Source organism: Oculina patagonica, chromosome 8, assembly GCF_052425735.1.
Source record: "Oculina patagonica isolate OP01 chromosome 8, crgOcupat, whole genome shotgun sequence".
Taxonomy (NCBI): Eukaryota; Metazoa; Cnidaria; class Anthozoa; order Scleractinia; family Oculinidae; genus Oculina; species Oculina patagonica.
This window is the reverse complement of record NC_135765.1, coordinates 30,740,175-30,760,932: the sequence shown is the minus strand read 5'-3', so window position 1 is coordinate 30,760,932 and position 20,758 is coordinate 30,740,175. Positions and strand designations below refer to the sequence as shown.

General features: G+C 38.8%; 1 protein-coding gene across 2 annotated transcripts; it reads right to left on the bottom strand.

Annotated features, from left to right (window-relative positions):
- Positions 1-345: 345 nt before the first annotated feature.
- Positions 346-20,111, bottom strand: LOC144664480 (uncharacterized). 2 transcript variants are annotated; one of them, XM_078525639.1, is made up of 8 exons: positions 19,910-20,111; positions 9,042-9,316; positions 6,725-6,839; positions 6,495-6,614; positions 5,110-5,285; positions 3,425-3,743; positions 2,543-2,587; positions 346-847 (listed from the first exon to the last, which is right to left on the bottom strand). In XM_078525639.1, exons 1-7 carry the CDS (start codon positions 19,995-19,997, stop codon positions 2,544-2,546), a joined length of 1,137 nt encoding a protein of 378 aa, XP_078381765.1. In that variant the 5' UTR covers positions 19,998-20,111; the 3' UTR covers positions 346-847; position 2,543. The 2 variants fall into 2 exon arrangements, with proteins under 2 accessions (XP_078381765.1, XP_078381764.1); XM_078525638.1 differs by lacking the exons at positions 346-847; positions 2,543-2,587; positions 3,425-3,743; ... (2 more) ...; positions 6,725-6,839; positions 9,042-9,316 and adding exons at positions 10,135-11,700; positions 12,866-13,190; positions 14,213-14,388; positions 14,849-14,965; positions 15,586-15,700 and having other exon boundaries at positions 19,635-20,111.
- Between the last annotated feature and the right edge of the window lie 647 nt (positions 20,112-20,758).

Sequence of the window (20,758 nt, the reverse complement as noted above, 5' to 3'; positions counted from 1 at the left end):
TCTCGTGTGTGGGTTCGCTCTGTTGTCCCTGGTGTCGCGGCCGGGCGGTGTGCTTTTGCGTTTTTCCTCGTCGTGCCTCTGTCTGTGCTGTTTTTCCCTCGTGTCTCGTGTTCGCGTGTTTCGCACGCTGGGTGACTTCGTCCCGCTGCGGACTGGTCGCGCTGCGTGTCTGGTCCCCTGCGTGTCTTGGTCCCGCTGCGACTCGGCACCTTCCGGTTGCGTGCGACGGCTTGCGTGTCCTGCATTGCTGTGTGATTTTGTGCATTCTGGTCGCCGCTGCGTGCTGTGTTGCGTGTGTGGCGTGCTTCACCTTTGTCACTGTTTCCCGTGGGGGTCACATTTTGCAAACAAACTTTGCTAGACGGATCTGGAGAGTAGGAGCTCATGCTGATTAATATTGCGACCAAACAAAAAAGCACTTATTTCTTTAAATTAAATTTTAAAACCTATTCATATTTCCTAAGTTGAAGCGAAGGAAATCAAATTAGCATGGATTTTTAAGGTTTTATTTTCACGTTTACTTCTTTGTGTTAGTTTCGATTGAGAAGATATATCAAACACAAGAGAAAGTTTTTATCACATTTCCAAGAACCACAAAGTTCGTCAAAAATAATCTGCTGCGCGTCACATTTTCAACTCTCTCTTCTAAGTGTTTGGAATGTGATCAAACAGTCTCTTTTGAGTTTGGGGTGTTGGTTTATATTAATTTCAGCGACTAGTATAATACTCGACAATTCAACTGACCAATCAGAGCCCTGATTCCTCATTACCAGATGCCTCCTGTATTGCAGAATGCTTGACAATTGACGGGTAAAGCGAACGTGACATTTGAAGACTACAAACATCCCTACATCGAAAAGGAAGCAAAAACAAAGACGAATAAATCGAACGCACAAGACTGGGCGCTAGGCGCGAGTGAAAGTAGCCCCAATTCTCGCACGGCCATTTTTGTTTTGAGAAAGTAGGCATCTCGCAGTCAAGAAATTAGAGGATGGAATCTGCAATCTGGGCCGCTTCTTGTAGATTGATTTAAAAATGACCAAACTTCCAACTGAGAGGAATTGTTAGGGATTTCAAGCAACATCGTAATTCCAGACTGACTTAATCAAGCAAATCTCAGATCAGTAAATATGTTTTTGTTTATTACATAGTTATATTTGTTAATACACTCACTCACTGAACCTCTTCGTGCCCGGGGACATAACATTGTATTTGTTAACAACATAACAAATAAAAGTGAAAAATGATCATCGCAGTGAATTTCCAATTTAAGCAATTGGAATAAAGAAGCCTTTTTTTTCAGGCTTCTTTATTCCAATTGCTTAAATTGGAAATTCACTGCGATGATCATTTATCACTTTCATATCCATCCGCAGTTCATATATGAATCATTTCATATACATTACATCATAACAAATAAAGTATGAGCGTTCTAACTGGCTCAAACTCCAGCAATGCCGGCTAACAAAATGTCCGGTATTATAAAATTGTGTGTATGTTTCTATATGTTTCAAGAATTTTTTGGCCTAACATTAGTAAAAGGAAATTTAAGATTGCCATTAAGGTAACAATAATCTCTTTACATGATTATTGTTGAAAAAAAATGATAAATTCTAATTTCGTAGAGCAAAACGAGAAAGATCGTCAGTTAGAAACAAGCTAGTAACACAGCTACCAGGTAAAGATTAAGAGTTCCTGCACAGCGGCCAATTCATTATTGTTAGCCAAACAAAAATCAGACTATAGCACTTTCCTTTTTTTAAAAAAAAGCTTGCATGCCGTGTTTAGGGAATAATTTATACTCAGACCGAGTTCCCTGATAATTGAACTAGAACTGAAACCGAAGCAAAACGCATTGCTACACCACACAACATAAACTTGCAGACTGGTGGGGGTTTGGTTGGTTGGTAAAGTTGTTGCTTCTATATAACAAAAATTCCAGAGAGAAGTTCACGTGACAGAGCGTGAAACTCGACTTATCTATCAGCTTGGTCCTGCCCTCCTTAGCTTTTCAGAGTGACGGTGAGAATCTTATTATTTGACACCGATCGAAAACCTCATTGCAGGCTCGACTACTGATGGAAAACCCTCATTTTCTCCGGCAGTTGTGTCATTGAATGTTAAATATCCATTCTCGACATGATAAGTCATATACTACAGTAATTCCAGTCCGTACTGTGCAATCTCCGCTTGCAACGTTTATGTGAGTCTCACACGAAGGGATGTTTACTAGCAAAGTTAAAAATTCTGTGCTTAAGTTTTTCTTCATTATTAGCACCAGATATCCTTGCAAAACAATAATAACGAGTAGAAGGACCTTAAAGTTATTTCAAACCGACGTTTCAGCTGATCGGAAATTCTTAAACGAAACAAACCGTAATGGCGGAATAAAAAACTTCATGTACGCTATTACCGAAGTGTAACGTATCAACGAATTCAAAACAAAAACGAAAACAAACTGCGAGTCTGCGCAGTACGGACTGAAAATCAGCTTTAAGTTCTCTAGTACAGTTGTCGCTCTAGTTCTCTTTCAGAGTATCACCTTAACGAATGTAGACTAACAAGGCATCTGCGACACCAACGTTTTCTATAGAAAAAGAAAAGAAAAATAAATAACCTGAACAGGTAAAAAGTTAACTTCCTGCAAAAACTTAATGAGAAAAACTTATAAACAATTTCAGAAGTAGTTAAAACACTTTAAAAACTGTAATTTTAAATAAACTCCCGGAAAGAGCAAATTAATGCGAGTTGTTATGTAAACGCTCTGCAAAACACAAACGCGTTTAGTATTTTGAAACGCGTGCCAATCGTAAACACGATGGCAAGTAAAACGATATGAAAGTAAAGGGGTTGAACTTGCTGGTACCCAGGCTTTTTGTAAGCATCAGACGTCCGGGATAACGACTGGAGTCTGAGTCCTAGCTTACACAATGTTATTACCTGTCTATTATGAATCGGTAGCTTTCTTGGTGTTAGGATACTGCAATCACCAAATGACGTAAAACAAAGGGTTCAAAATACAATACACAATACCCAATCATCCAAAATCCCCCCCCCAAAAAAAAAAATAAACCAAAAAAAAATTTTTTTTTTTTTATGTTTTTTCGCGAAACGTTAATACTGCGTGACGAGCTCTTGCCTAAGAGCATCTGCTCAGGAAACTTGAACCCCTGCATTTTTCGCCACCACCCCTAAATTATGTTGACGTACGAAAGAAGAGTTAGGTAATAATAGGCCATTTCCGAGTTATCCTTCGCCTCTGTTTTAAAACGAGTCTACGCGCGAAACCATTCAAATGAAAATGAGTTTGATTTGCATGAAAATGGACCTGTTAGTGAAATTCTTTTTCATTTGAATGGTTTCGCACGTAGACTCGTTTTGAAACATAGGAAAAGTCTAACTCGGAAATGGCCAATTCTCTCACCGTACATATTCCAGTCTGTTTTAGTTTGAAGTTTACTGTACATGACAGTCGTCGTTATCGGGAAGCGTTTTTCATAGACGCAGTGCTGCATGATAATTGACAGCCATCCATAATCTATGCCACAACCGCTGTGTGGACCACTGATGTAAAATCGTCGATTTGATTTTCCAGCAATGGAAAAGTATGTCGGCGATGTAATATCATTCCACGGTGAATCAAGAATTCGATCCTTGGAAAACCAATTCTCGTTGTCGCTGTTAGTGCCGTTGAAAATAATGGAGAGAATTTCATTTTGGTCTTTGTATAGAGCCACTCGCACCTGAAAGGAGTGATTATGATTGATTGATTGACTGACTGTATAACAGCAACAGTAACGGTATATCTTTATTTCGAAAAAGGGAGGTATTGGTCTACAGTCTGACCTCTATTAAGCGGCCACCCTCCATTAAGCGGCCACTTTCCAAAGTCCCGAAATTTCACTGAAAGTCAAAAGTCACTGAAATGCTGAATTTGATACCTCTATTCAACGGCCACCTCTGTTAAGCGGCCGCGGCCACCTTTTTGCTGTCACAGGTGTATTATTTATATGGTTATTTACCTCAATTAAGTGGCCAGCAAATTATCTTTCCAAGCGCAATGGTGACAGATGATATATATCGTCCGTGAAATATCTTGAGCTAAATTTTTTCACATTCTAACTTTTGAATCGAAAGGGCCAAAGAAACTTGTCAAAGATGGTTTGCATATTTTTCTGTACATTTTCAACCCGAAGAAATACTGTACATTTCAACTACGTGCCCTCTGTGTTAGAGCTGGAACTATGCATGGGCTGGAAATGCACTTGATGTTATGTTACAATGAATTTTGGATTTATCTTCATATATGTTCACTATTTAAAAACATTTTGCTATATAGAGTCAAGAAAATCATGTTTACTGCCATTCCTATCCAATTTATATTGTACCTCTATTAAGCGGCCAACCTCTATAAAGCGGCCACTTTTTAAAATCCCGAGGGTGGCCGCTTAATAGAGGTCGGACTGTTACAATAAAGGTTATATAACAACTATGGTAACGAGTTACCTAATTAAATTAATTAAATTAAATTAATTATTTATTAAATAATGATAAAACATTAAAAATTTACTCCGATCATGACATATCAGCTTAACAACTTTTAACGAATACTCGTTCCAAATTAAACAACGGCTAAGAAACAATTATTTCCAAAATTGGTTGAAGGTCCGAAATAACGTCTAATATTTCTAGGCCGTACGATTAGGAGTACATTCCCTACGCATACAAACTGGAAAATATGAAAATGCAGGAGCATCCATGCCAGTTGTATATTGCAAAGGGTATGATGATATTAGAAAGGAGCTTTATTCCATCGTGTTACAAATTGAAGACCATTTTGTCAAAACACTACCTCTAGAATCATAGCTAAACATATCTAACTGACTGACTGACTGACTGACTGACTGACTGACTGACTGAGTAAATGACTGACTGACTGACTGACTGACTGACCTGACTGACTGACTGACTGACGGACTTGTTGGTTGGTCGCTTGCTTGCTTGGTAGTAGTCATATTGATTAAATGACATCACACTAGATTACCACGGCAACCGAGTTGGGCTCAAAGGCTATTTTGCTCCAAACCATGACTCCCCTACCATACCTACCTCCTTAGGATTGGCAGTTCGCCAGTTTAGTACCAAGCGGTTCTTGTAATGTTCTTTGAATGAGGAGTTGACGTTCAGTGCTTCGGTTTTATTTTCATTTGAAGAATTTGCTGACGACCACAGTTGATAAACGTCAGCTGAGACACCAGACACCATCTTAAACACCATGGTCCAGCCTGTTAATACGGGAAAAGTGTTATAAATATTTTATTTTTTTATACAAAACAGCTCGAAAATAAAAGTTCTGGCCGTTGCTAGAATATATATACATAATGTCATCAGGGAGTACCCATCTTCTTTGGATTAACAGTATTCCCCCTGCAAAAAATTAAAGTGGGAATATCCCTATCTATTGGACATACATCATAAAACTATAGCACCCACTCCCTGCACCTGGCACTTGCCTCTTATCAGGAATTTCCCTCTCCTTACTAGATCAAATAGCAATTCAGGCTGTGTGCAACGCAAGTGCTAAAACCTTTCAGCAATCCTTCATTAAAAGATCATCCTGTGTGCGGAACACTCTTTCAAAAGTTATGGATGTTAATGCCGACCTCCCTACTCAGTCCGGAACAAACTCTTGTATTATTACTCTACTGCACTGTCCAATTTTTACAACCCAGACGACCCGCGTACTTGGAAGTCAGTGCGCCCAACCTGCAATTCCTGCCGCAGCTTACTCGACCCTATTTTATGCTGTTATTAGAGCTTTGTAACACCTTTTAGCTATTTTATGTCTCGGGCCTGCAGTAATTGGCCCTGCTGTTGCGGGTTCCCTGCCTTAAGTTTTCTGTTAGCTGTATGTGTTATTTATAAGGCGGAGCTTATAAAATAAAATAAAATAAAATAAAATAAAATAAATAAACATTATAAAATTAGAGGATCCCTTTCCCTAAGACATACATCACATTGGGGTTCCCTCTCCCATCATGACATGGGAGTACTCTTCTACCTGTACAGCATGTGACGTGAGAGTGTTCGTCATCCAAAATCTGGACATTGGGGTTTTCCTCTCCCTCCCGCAGACAGGAGTTTTTCTCATGAAAACCGAAGACATACCTCAACTGATTATGAATTATGAATTATTAATTACTTTTACTAATACTCCTTGTTTTTATACTATATTTTAATCATTGTCATGCGCTTTTTATACGAGCCTCCGGCTCGGATTGAGAGGGTGACCTCATCTCGCTGTGACTACAAAATAAATTGATTGATTGATTGATTGATTGATTTATTGATTGATTGATTTATTGATTGATGAAGACTCAAAGAGGTAGTGATGGCTTAAATATTGACCATAAAAAGTGCTCTGTAGGCGTTTGGACGTTTGACCCTGAAATTAATACTACTCAGTACAATGTATAACTTTTTGATTTAATCACCTCCTCCTCTGCTGAACTGATCACAGTAAACGTTGAACATCTCAGTCAGGTTTCCCTCGACCTCGTAAACACCACTCTTGTCAAAACCAGCTTCCAAAAGATCAGCGCAATTCTTGTGTCCTTTCAATGGAAATTACAAGCATAAAAATCACAACCCCTCAGCCCAGCAAATGCAAACTTGCAAAAAAGTTCCAGGATTTCGATCCGAAACTTCAGCAAAAAATACTTACGCGAATGACATCTTTTGCCTCGAAAATGTGGCGTGCATGCACACTTAAAGTCGTACTCTCCAGTGACTTTGTAACAGGTCCCTCCGTTCTTGCATGGGTTGTGATCACAAGGGGCCTGGGGAGAGAAAGTAAAGAATTTGGACCACTTAGCCAGAAGTGTGTTTAGTCATTCTCGTCCCCATAGCCCTTTTGTTTCTCTTAGCCGGCTGGGCCTTGGCAAGAGAAAACGAAGGGATCTGGGGAAATAGGATGTTTGAATTAATTCGAATTTTTTTGATTGGCTGATTAGAACAAAGAATTCCTAAACGGAAGTAAAAAAACGTAACGACTCTCTCATACATTCTTTTAAAACATCATGACTGCATACATGAAGACCGGAAGTCCTAGAAACAAGGACTGGAAATACTCTGTCTCCAGAGCCCTATGTTTTCTCCTGCTAAGGCCCTCTCCTGCTAAGTGTTGAGTCAAGCGTTCTACAAACTTAACATAAAAACCAACAGACATTTTGGCAAAAAGTTTTGTTTTTAAATTAACATTCTCAGCAAAAATGAAACATATTTTATCAGTAACTATCGTACTGGAACTTCTTGTTTGGAATGGATTCCAAAACAAAGTTACGGCACTGGCGAGTTGTCATAACATTGTCGTCAAAGAATTCCGTGGATTCATTTGACTCTGCCTCGTCCATTTATTTTTCACAAAAGAAAAACCCCAAACGATAAAGCTTAGGCCCGGGCCAAACGTCGAACTTCAAATGAAACGAACTAAACTGAGCGAATTAAGTTCATGAAGTTCGACGTTTGACTCATTTTGGTTCGTCTGATTGATTTCATTAAGATCGACCAACACGTTGACGGTTCTAATGTGTGAAGATCGACTGTGGGACAAACGTCGATCTTTTCATGAAATGAACTCAATAAATAGATTGTTAATTTGTATGTTAATGTATTTTTAGCCTCGAAATATTCCTTCTTGCTGCTCTGACTTTGAGCTAATTTGATTCAAGGTCAAGAACGGGCTTGCGCCGCGTCTCTGCCCTTTTTTCCCCACTCCACTCGCTCGCGTGTTTCTCCGCGTTTTCTCGCTCGGAACATTGTTCAGTCGCCCTCTTCCCCGCTCGCCGACTGTCTGCATTCCTCTCTCTTCGGACTCGTGGACACATGCGCCTGGCGCGCAGGTTGTGGTTTGCTGTGGTTTTGTCCCATTTCCTGCCCGTGTTTCTTTCTCTTATTCGACGGTCGGTTCCACGAATTATGTTAAAAGTTTAACCCAACGGTCGAGCTTTACCTGTTTGGGTCGACCAAAACTGCAATTTAGTTCGTCTCATGTGAAGTTTGACGTTTGGCCTGGGCCTTAGTCTTTACAAAAGGCACAAACAGAATTTCTATAACTAACCTTTAATCTATTCGAAGGCAGTGGTACAGGGTGTTTTCGTACTCCGTGATCACGGAGTGAAAGGCCTTTTTTAATTTCCTCGTGAATCGTGAAATGGCTTTTATGTTTTTCCCCTTGAAACGTGATTGAGATTGATATGTAAAGTTTTTTTTCCACTTTTCCTCGTAAACATTTTATAGCTAGTTTACTTTTCGTGAAAAGTCCTTGATTATTTCCGATTTTATCCCACTCGCATCAGTGCTTTGAACACGAGAAAAATAATCGAGTTCCACTTTATATTTAAATTCAAAATTCACCTGATATGAAATTAACTGTCTTTAGAACGCTTAATATATTCATGAACGACTCGAACGCAGGTGCTGGCATGAATTTTGCTTTTTTTTTCTTTCTGTATAGTTTCAAAAACAAAATAAGTTTATTTTGATGAACTTTTCTGTATATGTTTGCATAGTCACAGTTGGAAAAGTGAATGTAAGTTAATAATTGATAAAAAAATAAGTGCAGCCAACAAAAATGCGTAGTTACTAATGACTGAGTAATGACTTAGTTCCTAACTATCCTCTGGGAGCTCGAGTATACAGGCCATTATCTTTATATAGTTTTTTTCATTAGATTTAAAAATCAGTTTCCTGCACAATGTTTTAGTTATTATTGATAACTGCAAAGCGTGAATCGATCTTGTTTATTTTCATACGTTTACACAGTGAACAGGATCCTTGAAGCCTCGACTGTTGCTTTGCGGAGTTTTTTGAAACTAAATGATTGAAAATTGTACAAAAATGCGTAATGAAAGTTGCGGTCATAACGTTAGTCAAATAACGAAAAAGCAAAGAATTGGGAATGATATAAAGTTTAACAAAAGCCAAATATAAAAAGTTAAGAGAATTAATTATTAAAGGAAACGAAGTTTATCTGAACTTACCGCAAAACTGTAGTGATGAAAATCTACACTTGCATGGAACAATTCCGAGGAATTAAATTTGTCAGTATCCAAAAGATGGCAAATAAATTTACCATTTTCATCAGGGACTGGTTTGAAATTCAACGATCGGCATTGAGAAGACTCGGTGCACGCTACAATGCAATCCTGCTCACCAGAAACTGCGCGAGATTCGACCGGTGTTGAATTGAGTTTGTGATGTGGAAATGGGAAAAAGTTGGCGTAAACGACAATTCCATCAGCAACATCGATAGAATCTTTAAAGTTTGTTAGTGATTTGACGCTTGAGGAAAGGCTCGCCACAATGAAAAAATACAAGACTGACATCGCCCTGATGTTTGTTCGAACTCATGCTAAACTATTGTACACTAAGGAAAACATGTCATACACAAAACAGTTATACTTTACTTGTTTGAGTTCAATTCAATTCAAGTTACTTGATTATTTACGGACAGCACGTAAGCTACGAGAATTACGACCGGGGGGGGGGGGGGGGGTCACATGAAAACACAGACACCGTCAAAATAATGCGTCATTGATATTTTGAAAGCAAGCTTTCGTACTTGACGGATCTGTAGAGTGGGACTTCATGCTTATTGCAACCAAAACAAAGACACTTATTTCTTTAAATTTCTCAAACTCATTCAGAATTCCTCAAGGTAAAACAAAGAAAATCAAAACCATGACGGTGGTTTGGACATGTAATCTTAATTAGAATAGATTTTTGTGATTTTATTTCGCTTTATTTACTCGTTAGTTTAAGTTTCGATTGGGAAAGTATAGAATATCAGATCCTCGAAAAAGTGTATGATCATATTTCCAAACACCTCGAAGTCCGTTAAAAACTGACTCCGCTGCCTGTCGCTTTTTCAACTCTCTTCTCGGTGTAAGTCCCATGTGATAAAACACTCTCTCTCCTCTTCCATCAATGATATTTCGTAAGCAAGCTTTACTAGACAGATCTAAAGAGTTGGACGTCACGCTGATTGCGACCAAAAAAAGAGACACTTATTATTGAATTTTATTGAATTTTTTATTTTTATTTTTTAATTTTATTGACATTTATTGAATTTTTTTAACTCTTTCATAATTCCTCAAGTCAAAACGAAGAAAAACACAACCATGAGGGTTGTATGGGTATGCCATCGGGGATTTTCACGACTTTTTTATATTTACGTTTACTTGTTTTTTTTTTTGTCTTGATTAAGAAGACATGTCAACACTCGAGAGAGTGTCTATCACAATTTAAAAATATCTCGAAGTTCGCTAGAAAAATTCTCCACTGCGTGTCGCATTTTCAGCTCTCTTCTTGGTGTTTGGAACTTAAACACTCTTCTCGTGTTTTAAATATTACTACGAGTACAATACTCAACAATTCAACTGACCAATGACAGCTCCTACTTTCTCATTACCCAGATCCCCACTTCAGCAGCTTAAAGAATAGAGGATGAACTCAGTCCTGGGCCGCTTCTTATAGATTGGTTGAAAATAACTAGCTGAGAGAAATTGTTAGGGATTTCAAGCAGCATATTGGGTATATCTCTTCTCGTAATTCAATACCGACTTAAAGGAGCTACGTCACGGACAACACAACTTGAAAAAATTGGGAATTTTTTTCAAGTTTGTCGTTCGTAATCCGTCTTAATCTTCGTCAGTCGAAACCATCCTTGTTTATTTTCAGGTTTTTATTTACTCCTTTGGTGTTTTTCGGGCAGGCAACTGTTATTTGAAGGTTTCCTTCAATTTATAACTAATGAGAAAAATGACTTAAAATACCGTGACGTAGCTCCTTTAATCAAACAGATCGCAGATTCGTAAAGTTTAACATGTTTTTGTTTATTTAATTAGGTAGTTATATTTGTTTACAACACAGCCAATAATGTATGAGCGTTATGATTGGCTCAAACTCCAGCCGTGATAGCAACATAAAAAGCACAGGTTCTCTCACAGTGGCTCGACCGCGGTCAAACATGCGTACAAAAGAAATATGTAAAAAACAAGAAAAGTACTTCAAAGATAAGGTTCCAATTCTCACTGTTCGAAGATCGGTACTTCACCAGTATTTTGATGGTTTATTAAATTTGAAAACAGTTAAATACGGACTCGTCGGCGCCATTTGTCAAAGCATTCGGTTCGCCGTTGTGCATGCATACGGAGCGTTTAAAAAGAAAAAATACTCGCTTATTCGAGGGAATGGAAATATATTTACACTCAGCAACTATTTTATCTATCCTTGCTCATACTTGCTCTTTAATATGAACGAAATTCTCTGAAATAGAAAGAAAAACCGCCTGAGACATTTGACCGCGGTGAAGTCTTCCACACAAAAATCGGACAACGGCACTTCTCTTAGAAACATTACTTGGCGTGTAAACTGAATACTTTATAATCCTACTGAGTTCTCCGAAAACTGAACTACAAAATCATACCACACATCATAAAGGGGCATACAGATTGGCAGAGGGCTGGGTGGGTGGGGAAAGTTGTTGCCTCTATGCTAAGAAGAGACTAGTTACTAGAGACTAGCTTGGACCTAGCCCTCCATTTCAGTGAGAATCTTATTTCTTGAACACGGTTGGGGCCCAGTGAAAAACACTTTATCGAATGTAGACTAACAAGGTATCTGCGACGTCAACGTTTTCTATGAAAAAAAGAATAGAAAAATAAATAAATAAATAACTTGTCATAAATAAGAAAAATAAAAAAGTAGTTGAAACACTCAAACACTGTTACAGTGGACCCCGATATACAATCTTCGATTACATTCCGATTACGATGAATATGTTGTCCGGCTGTTGTGGGACGGCCCCGACTGTACGATTCCTGCATTATTTTACTCCCCCTTGGCATTCGTTTCGGGGTTCCACTGTATTTTAAACGCTTGGAAAGTGCAATGATAATGCAAGTCAGTCATAAATGCTTTGGAAGCGCAAATGCATGTGGGAAGCGCAACGCGTGCCCATATATAACGCGTGCCAAAAACAATGTAAAGAACATTGAACTTGTTGGTACCCAGGCTTCTTTGTGTGCATCACACGTCTGGAATAACGAGTGGAGACTAAGTCCCAGGGGGGTACTCGAGATTTAAATTGACGGAGATGATAGAAGGATTTTTTTGGGTTTGAAAGTTTCGATTCCGGAATTTTTTGGGGTAGGAAAATTTGCCAATTATATTTTTGATTAAAGAAGGGATTTTTTGGGTATTTAAAATGATCTTAAGATTTGTGGAAGTGCTTTAGCTGCGTAGTTCTGCAAATAAAGTACAAACAAATGTGTTTTATTGTTGATTTCTTGGGGGTTAATTTTTGTTTAAGGGATTTTTTGGGTTTTGGAGGAAGCCCATGGGATTTTTTGGGTCTTGATTTTTGCCCCCATTCGATCATCCCGTCACTTGAAATCCCGAGTACCCCCCTGGGGACTAAGTACTAGTTTACATAAAGTTATAACCTGTCTATCGTCATTTGGTTGTTTTCTTGGTGTTGCGAATAATGCGATCACTCAATTACGTAAAACAAAAGCTTCAAAGACAATACACATTACCTTAACCACGGCACAATAGCTAACAAACAATGGCTTCAGAAACACTAAGATATATATGACCTTTTGTTGTAGCTCGTCCGCACCCAATCTTAAATGGTCTTAAATGCTGCGTGACGAGCCCATGCCTGAGGGCATCTGCGCAGTAGACTTGAAGCCCCTTTATGTTTGGCACATTTTACATCTCCCCACCCCTATGCAATGTTGACAAAACACTTCAAACTGACGTAAATGACTAAGAAAGTAATGTTGGATTGTTATTTTCTTACCGTACACATTCCAGTCTGTTTTAGTCTCCAGTTTACTGTACATGACTGTAGTTGTCGGAAAGCGTCTCTCATAGACACAGTGCTGCATGATAACTGACAGCCATCCATAATCCGTCTCACAACCGTTGTGTGGACCACTGATGTAAAATCGTCGACCTGAATCCCCAGCAATGGAAAAGAATGTCGTTGGTGGGTTGTTGATCAAGTCAGTCCACGGTGAATCAAGAATTCGATCCTTGGAAAACCAATTTTCGTTGTCGCTGTTACTGCCGTTGAACACAATGGAAAGAATTTCATTTTGATCTTTGTATAGAGCCACTCGCACCTAAAAAGAGAGGTTATGACTGATTGATTGACTGACTGAGTTTAAAAAGAAATTGAAAACCACACTTTCGGATCATCTTGCATTTAATTTATATACACGGCATCCTTGTAAATCAGGTTTATTATGTTATTGCTATTATTATGTTATTGTTGTTATTATTTATTATTTATTTTGTTATTGCTTGCTTGCTTCCTTAATCGATCGATGGATTGATTGATTGATTGATTGATTGATTGATTGATTGATTGATTGATTGATTGATTGATCGATCGATCGATCGATTGGTTTGGCTGGTTGGTTTGGTTGGTTTGTTGGTTGGTTAGTTGGTTGATTGGTTGGTTGGTTGATTTGGTGAATTGGTTGGTTGGTTTGCTGGTTACTGATTGGTTGGTTGGTTGGTTGGTTGAATACTAGTTAGTTAGTTGGTTGGTTGGTTGATTGATTGATTGCTTGGTTTATCAAGTGATTGATTTAACTAAACAAAGAGAGTTTGTTTGCGTGTAACGGCTAAATTGCATCGTGATGCTACCCCTAAAACTGTTGCGCGCAAAACGGTACACGCTGTTGAAGTAGAATCTCATCTTTGTTCTTCTAGATGAATGCGCGCAACAATATCAATGTATGTCCACACTTATAGCCATCTCACATCTAAGCCAAATAGGACGAATTTTTAATTTCTCGAGTTTTCCAAATGCAAAACCACTAACAAATGCGGTTTCTTCCTCTTGGCTAGTTTTTCAGCCGGTTACCGTCACCATTTTGTTTAAGTATTCAATGTCATCGGAACTTACTTGCCGCGTAACAAATGTTGCAATGTTTGACTACCTCTAGAAAAAGTGTTACACGCTGGTACAGCTAGACATGTGCTAAAGCCTCAAAGTAGGTCTTTCCGACAGACGTATAAGCATTCTGTAAACATCAGGAGAGGAACTATAGTTCTAGTCTTATAAAGTTTTTCTAAATTTTATTCAGTTTGAAAGACTCTGCTTTTCTCCAAACCATGAATTTCTTGCCATACCTACCTCCTTAGGGTTAGCAGTTTGCCAGTTTAGTACCAAACGGTTCTTGTAATGTGCTTTGAATGAGGAGTTGACGTTCAGTGCTTCGGTTTTCTTTTCATTAAGAGAATAAGCAGACGACCATAGTTGATAAATGTCAGCTGAGACATTAGACACCACTTTGAACACCATTGTCCAACCTGTGGGCATTATGGGTAAGGAAATCGTTACAACCTATTCACGGAGAAAGTACAGTTAAATTTAGAAGAAGCAGTTGATAATTGTCATCTGGCAACCTGAATGTTAAGAACTTCAATGATCAAAAAAAACATTGAAGAAGTACGAAGAAAGTGGGATGAAATCTTACACAGCTTTTTTTCTCTAACTTTTACAATTTTGAAACGAATAAGAATATTAGCAAATTTTGCATATAAAAAACTCAAATTTTACCAAATGGTAACTATGATCTGATCATCGCGGAAAACGCTGCTATTTAATAAAAACCATGACATATCATATCATGTCATGTCATGCTAGTAAGCAATGTCATGTGATGTCAGGTTATGTCATGTCATATCATGCACCAGTAGCTATTATGTTATGTCATGTCATAACATGTCACATTACGGGCCGACGCTATACTTCCCCGGTTCTATTTACCTCCGTTGTTGTATTCTTGATCGCAGTAAACTCGGAGTTCGCTGTTTTGATCTTTGATCAGGTATATTCCACTCTTTCGAACTCCAGCGTCAAACAATTCTGCGCAGCTTTTGTACACTAAGGAAAGATAATTAAAGAAAAACATACATCGCATGTATACAGGACGAAATCTGTAACGGAAATTAAAGCTGTTTCCCCTCCCAAAAACTTGAATAAATAGACTTGCAGATAGAGCTTTGTCTGGCATACAAACACCGTTTTAAATTAAGGCGGAGAATATTTGACTAAGTGACTAGTAGTATTCGGACCCCTCCCCCACCCCAACACCCCACATACACACGCCCAATATTGTACGCACGGCCATCCCCTCCCGCTACTGGATGGGATGTAAATTTATCGCAGTTAATTCCACAACATTTTGTGCAGCCTAACGTTTATAAGCTACCTTACACCCGCTTTCAGTGTTACGTGCATAGCGGCTTTCTGTCGACATCCATCTTTCGACGTGCTTTACAAACAACACGGATCGAAACCCGCCAAACACAGCCCACTAGCATGACCTTTTGATGACCTTGTGGGCTCGTTTTCATGAAACCAACAACGATATACATCGGTTTTGATTGGCTCATTTCAAACAACATGTCGAAAGACGCTGTCGAAGGATGATGTCGAAAGATAGATTTAGAAAGATAGCTATGCACATCACACTGGAAACGGGTATGAGCAAACCCACTTACTCTCATCGCATAGTTTTCCTTTCGTGCCTGGCACGCAGTTACACTTGTATTCGTGCGTCTCGTGAATTGGCTCACAGGTCCCTCCGTGTTTACACGGGTTATGCTCGCAGGGGGCCTGAAACGAGTAGGAAGTAAATATTTGATGTAAAAAAAGAATGCAAACGATGACGTTCATTAATAGGCACGAATTGGCTGTCTCGTGTAAGGTAGTTTATTGAGCCATCTATCTGAGATAGCTTAAGATCCTCCATTCTCGTCCCCATAGCTCTTTCGTTTCTCTTAGCCGGCTTGGCGCGAGAAAACGAAGGGATCTGTGGACATAGGATTTTTGAATTAATTCGCATTTTTTTGATTGGCTGTTTGGAATAAAGAATTCCTAAACGGAAGTATAAAACGTAGCGAATCTCTCTTAAATTCTTTTGAAACGTCATGACTGCATACATTTCGACCGGAAGTCCTATAATCAAGGACTGGAAATCCTGTGTCCCCAGAGCCCTTTGTTTTCTCGTGCGAAGGTCCAGCCGGCTAAGAGAAACGGAAGGTTTATGGGGACGAGAAGGAAGATCCTCAGTAAGAAGGGGAAAACACGAGGCCTATACCCTCTGATTCATAGCAAGAACAATAATAGCAACAAGAACAACGAATCAGAGTCAGGTCCATATTGGAGGTTGCTTAATGGGACTGTGTCACGGATTTTAGCTAAATTTAGGCATGGGAATAACCATCAAATTCGTTGAAATATAAAAATAACCTCTTAAAACAGTGAAGGAACATTTCACTAGCACACCAAATACAAAAGAAGGTACGGATGGCCAAAAGCAACGAATATTGAAACGGATTGAGATATGGGTTTTTGAAATATTGTTTGGCTGAACAGTTTTTAAAGTTAATCTTCTTTGTTCGAAACTTTAAATTATAACGACCGGGAGACACATTTGGTTGCAATGAAGCTATGGTTTTGTCATTTAGATCCATAGAAATAATTTCTTTGCAAACATTAAGTTTCATAGCGAGAATTTGGTATAAATTAATAAAATAAACTTTAATCAGCCGTGACACAGTCGCCTTTAACGGCAAGCAAATTTAAATTATTACGCAATAAAATTTTAGCTGTTTACGTTCGTAGTAGCGTGTTCTCAAAATTTGACCGTCCTAAGCTTCAATATGCCTAAACGTACGCTGCGAAACTAACTAAACGAATAGATAACTGCCAATGAAATTTCGTGAATTATTCAACCCTATATTTAGCATGTTCTTATTGTGAGCGTTGAAATGGGGGAGGGGCCCAAAGCTAAGTCACCTGCCCATGTATCTCGAAACGCATTCACGCTTTAGTAATCAAACTTAACGGTCACAGCGGAGATAATATTATATGACAAAGTTGCTCGGTGCATTCGCCTAGAATTTACATTATAATGAAGATATTTAGTGAATTTCTCCAGGAAGCGCAAATTGTAATTAGGTTTTGGCGATTTTTGCAAGACTCAAGGGTAGAATTAAAAAAATGTCCGTTAAACGTGGGAACAAAACCTCATGTCTGTGTCACTCATTATAACATAACTTTTGTAAATCCGTTGGACTAATGAAGTCATTTAATTTTTTTAACAAAGCTAGACAATTATTCATGAAAATAAATCTTTTAGCTTTTGAATTTCCAAAGTGATGCTCGCGATTATGCCCCTTAGCTTTTCGCACGAAAAATGTTATATCGTTTCGTTCAGTATTGCAAAGCACAGCACGACGCCTCAAATTCAACGTTTTGACAAAAAAGTTTAAATAAATAACGAATCTATATAAGGATACCTACTTCACTCGAAAGGGATTAGTGGAAAACACGGGGCCGGGGTCCCGGGGTCCCGGGGTGTGGAAAACACGGGGTGTGGAAAACGCGGGGTCCCGGGGTCTGTAGAAAACACGGGGTGTGGAAATATTTTTTTTGCCAAAAATTAACCTACAAATGTTTATCCTGAATCCGAAAACATTAATTAAGACAAACTACGCGCCAACATTCTGGCACTGGCGCTGATGTCATTCACCTAGTTTCATTCATGAATCGGCGTGGGGTGCCTGATTTTGGCAGTACCGAGTATTTAGGATGAGGAATATCTGTCAAGACAATCTCAAATGTGAACGCTTTTGTCACTTCACGCCTGGATTACTGCAACAGTATACTCTACGGCCTCCCTAAGCTTGAGCATGATAAACTGCAGCCGAATAAAGAACATTGCAGCGCGACTGATTACTGGAACTAAGCGAAAAGAACACGTAACTCCCACCCTCGAGGACATGCACTGGCTTCCTGTCAAATCACGCATCGTTTTTAAGATCCTACTTTTAACCTACAAAGCCCTTAATTGTCATTCACCAACCTACTTAACTTGTCTTTTTAACGCCTATAAACCAGCTCGTTCCCATCGATCATCTGGCCAATTACTCTTACAAATTCCTGACGTGAAAACATGTACATACGATCAAAGGTCCTTTTCTTTTTACGCCCCTAAACTTTGGAACGACCTACCTTTTTATATCATTGAAAGAGTCTGCGAGCATAGCGATTTTTAAAAAGAACCCTAAAACATTTCACAAGCCATTTCATTTCACTGTTTTCAAAACAAAAAAACAAATTCAACTTTGGAATAAAAAATACGTGGGACCGTGTTTTCCACAGACCCCGGGACCCCGCGTTTTTCACACCCCGTGTTTTCCACAGACCCCGGGACCCCGCGTTTTCCACACCCCGTGTTTTCCACACCCCGGGACCCCGCGTTTTCCACACCCCGGGACCCCAGGACCCCGGCCCCGTGTTTTCCACTAATCCTGTCATAGTTATTCCACGCATATGCCAATGTTTACTTTTAGCTGTAGCTTGGAGCTACATGAATATAGCAAATCAATGTTGAGTCTTAGCTGGAGAGCGACAGACTTTATACACGATCGGGTGGTAGTTAAAAAAAAGAATTACATTTTGACTTAATTCGGCGGACAATGCAACCTGTACGCAGACGCCGCTAAGGTGAAATTAATTAGAGGCAGGCAGCTATACTGCGGTCCTCCTATTCGCAGAACACCAAGTTTGCTTGTGAAATTAGAAAGCTAAATTTATCTGATCTACATTTTTGTACTGGTCTTTTGATAACAAAAACTATTTTGAAAATTTGAAATATATAGCGTTCACTATAAGAGCACAATAAGGTCCACGGTTTAACCCTTTCCTGGCACGATAAATTACTTATGACTAGAAAACTGTCTGCCTGTATTTCTCGTTTCATTATTGGCTTGTACTGTGTTCTTCTTGGAGTAGTTTTATTTTCGGATACCTGATAAATTGTTAATTTTATAAAATGGAAAAAACGGATATTCCCAAAAGATCACAAGGACAAGTAATTATAGGCTTTTCAACGCAAGGAAAGACGTTTTACGAATATCCTAAGTTTGGTGGTGATAAATTATTAAACTTGTCTTTTTAGCCAGAATTTTTTTTTTTACCTTCGTTTTATTTTCAGACCCCGGGACCCCGCGTTTTCTACAGACCCCGGGACCCCGTGTTTTCCACACCCCGTGTTTTCCACACCCCGCGTTTTCCACACCCCGCGTTTTCCACACCCCGGGACCCCGGCCCCGTGTTTTCCACTAATCCACTCGAAAGTGCTTTACAGGAGGGCCCTTCTTCGTATTTATATGTAGAAAACGATGTATTCGGTCAAGGGTTTTTGAAAATAGTCCAAATGACAGGCGGTGAGTTATTCCCAAGCTCCAAAACCTGTTACGCCGAGGGGTTTATTCAGAAATTGCACTTCGGTTAGCTTAAATAGCATTCCGGTTAGCCTGATCACCGCCCCGGTAAGGTAGCGCTCCGGTTAGCCTATTTACAATTAGTTCTAGAGTTCTCAGTGAAAATAATATTACTTCGATTTCCTTAAATATGACAAAATTATCGGCATTTGGTGTTTTGAAAACCAGTTAACCGTGGGTCATTTATAATTAATCATCCACTGCGCAAACAAAAAGCAGAACAAGGACTTCAAATGGTTCATATAGTTTCCACTCACCGCAAAGCTATAGTGATGAAAATCCACACTTGCATGGAACAATTGCGAGGAATTGAATTTGTCGGTATCCAAGAGATGACAAATAAATTTACCATTTTCATCAGGGACTGGTTTGAAATTCAACGATCGGCATTGAGAAGACTCGGTGCACGCTGCAATGCAATCCTGCTCACCAGAAACTGCGTGAGATTCGACCGGTGTTGAATTGAGTTTGTGATGTGGAAATGGGAAAAAGTTGGCGTAAACGAGAATCCCACCAGCGAAGTCCATAGAACCTTTAAAGCTTGAAGATTGAATTACGCATAACTGCATACTCAATGAAAAAAATGTGACACCAGGGAGCAAAACAAACTTGAGAAACATGACGATTCTAAAAGTGAATTTAACTTCTGACGCTTAAAGTTGTGCCACTTGAAAATTGTCTGATTACAATTATTCGGTCGCCGTGACCATTTCTTCTCATCGATTATTGTCGAATGTCAGAACTTTACCCTTAAATTAAGCTTAATAGAAACTGATTATAATAATTTCAGCAGGTGAAAATATAAGGCGTAATTTTAATAAACATCAGACTGCTTGCAGCCACTTTTAATTTAAATTTGTTGGTCGTTTCTACTTTCTAAAGTGATTGAAACTTGTTTTTAGAATGAAATACCTTATTTCATGAAATTTTGGCGACACGTTAATTTAGCGACTTGGAAAAATCAGTATTTAGCGACACTTTAATTTAGTGATTTTTCGTAAATTTTGGAACATAAGTGACTTAATTTTCCAAAATTTCATGAAAATCATCATTTAGCGATTTTTTGAAAAATTGCGAAATTCGCCTAATTAAAGTGTCGCCAAAATAAGGTATATATATTCTGTAAGCCCAGTGCAGTTGTATCATGAAAGCACAGTGCTTATTTTAGAGACCTGAAGGAAGGCTACGTTTATTTTGTTTGGGTAAAAAGTAATTATAATAACTAAAAAACAAAAGCGTGCAATTAAAACCACGCGGTGGGCATATCAATATTTGCAATTAGCACCTGTTTGATAAAGACCAGTCTGCAGGGAATGATAAGTTAGTAAATTTAACTCAGTGGCTCACAAATGGAAACTTTAATGTTAAATCGTTATACAAT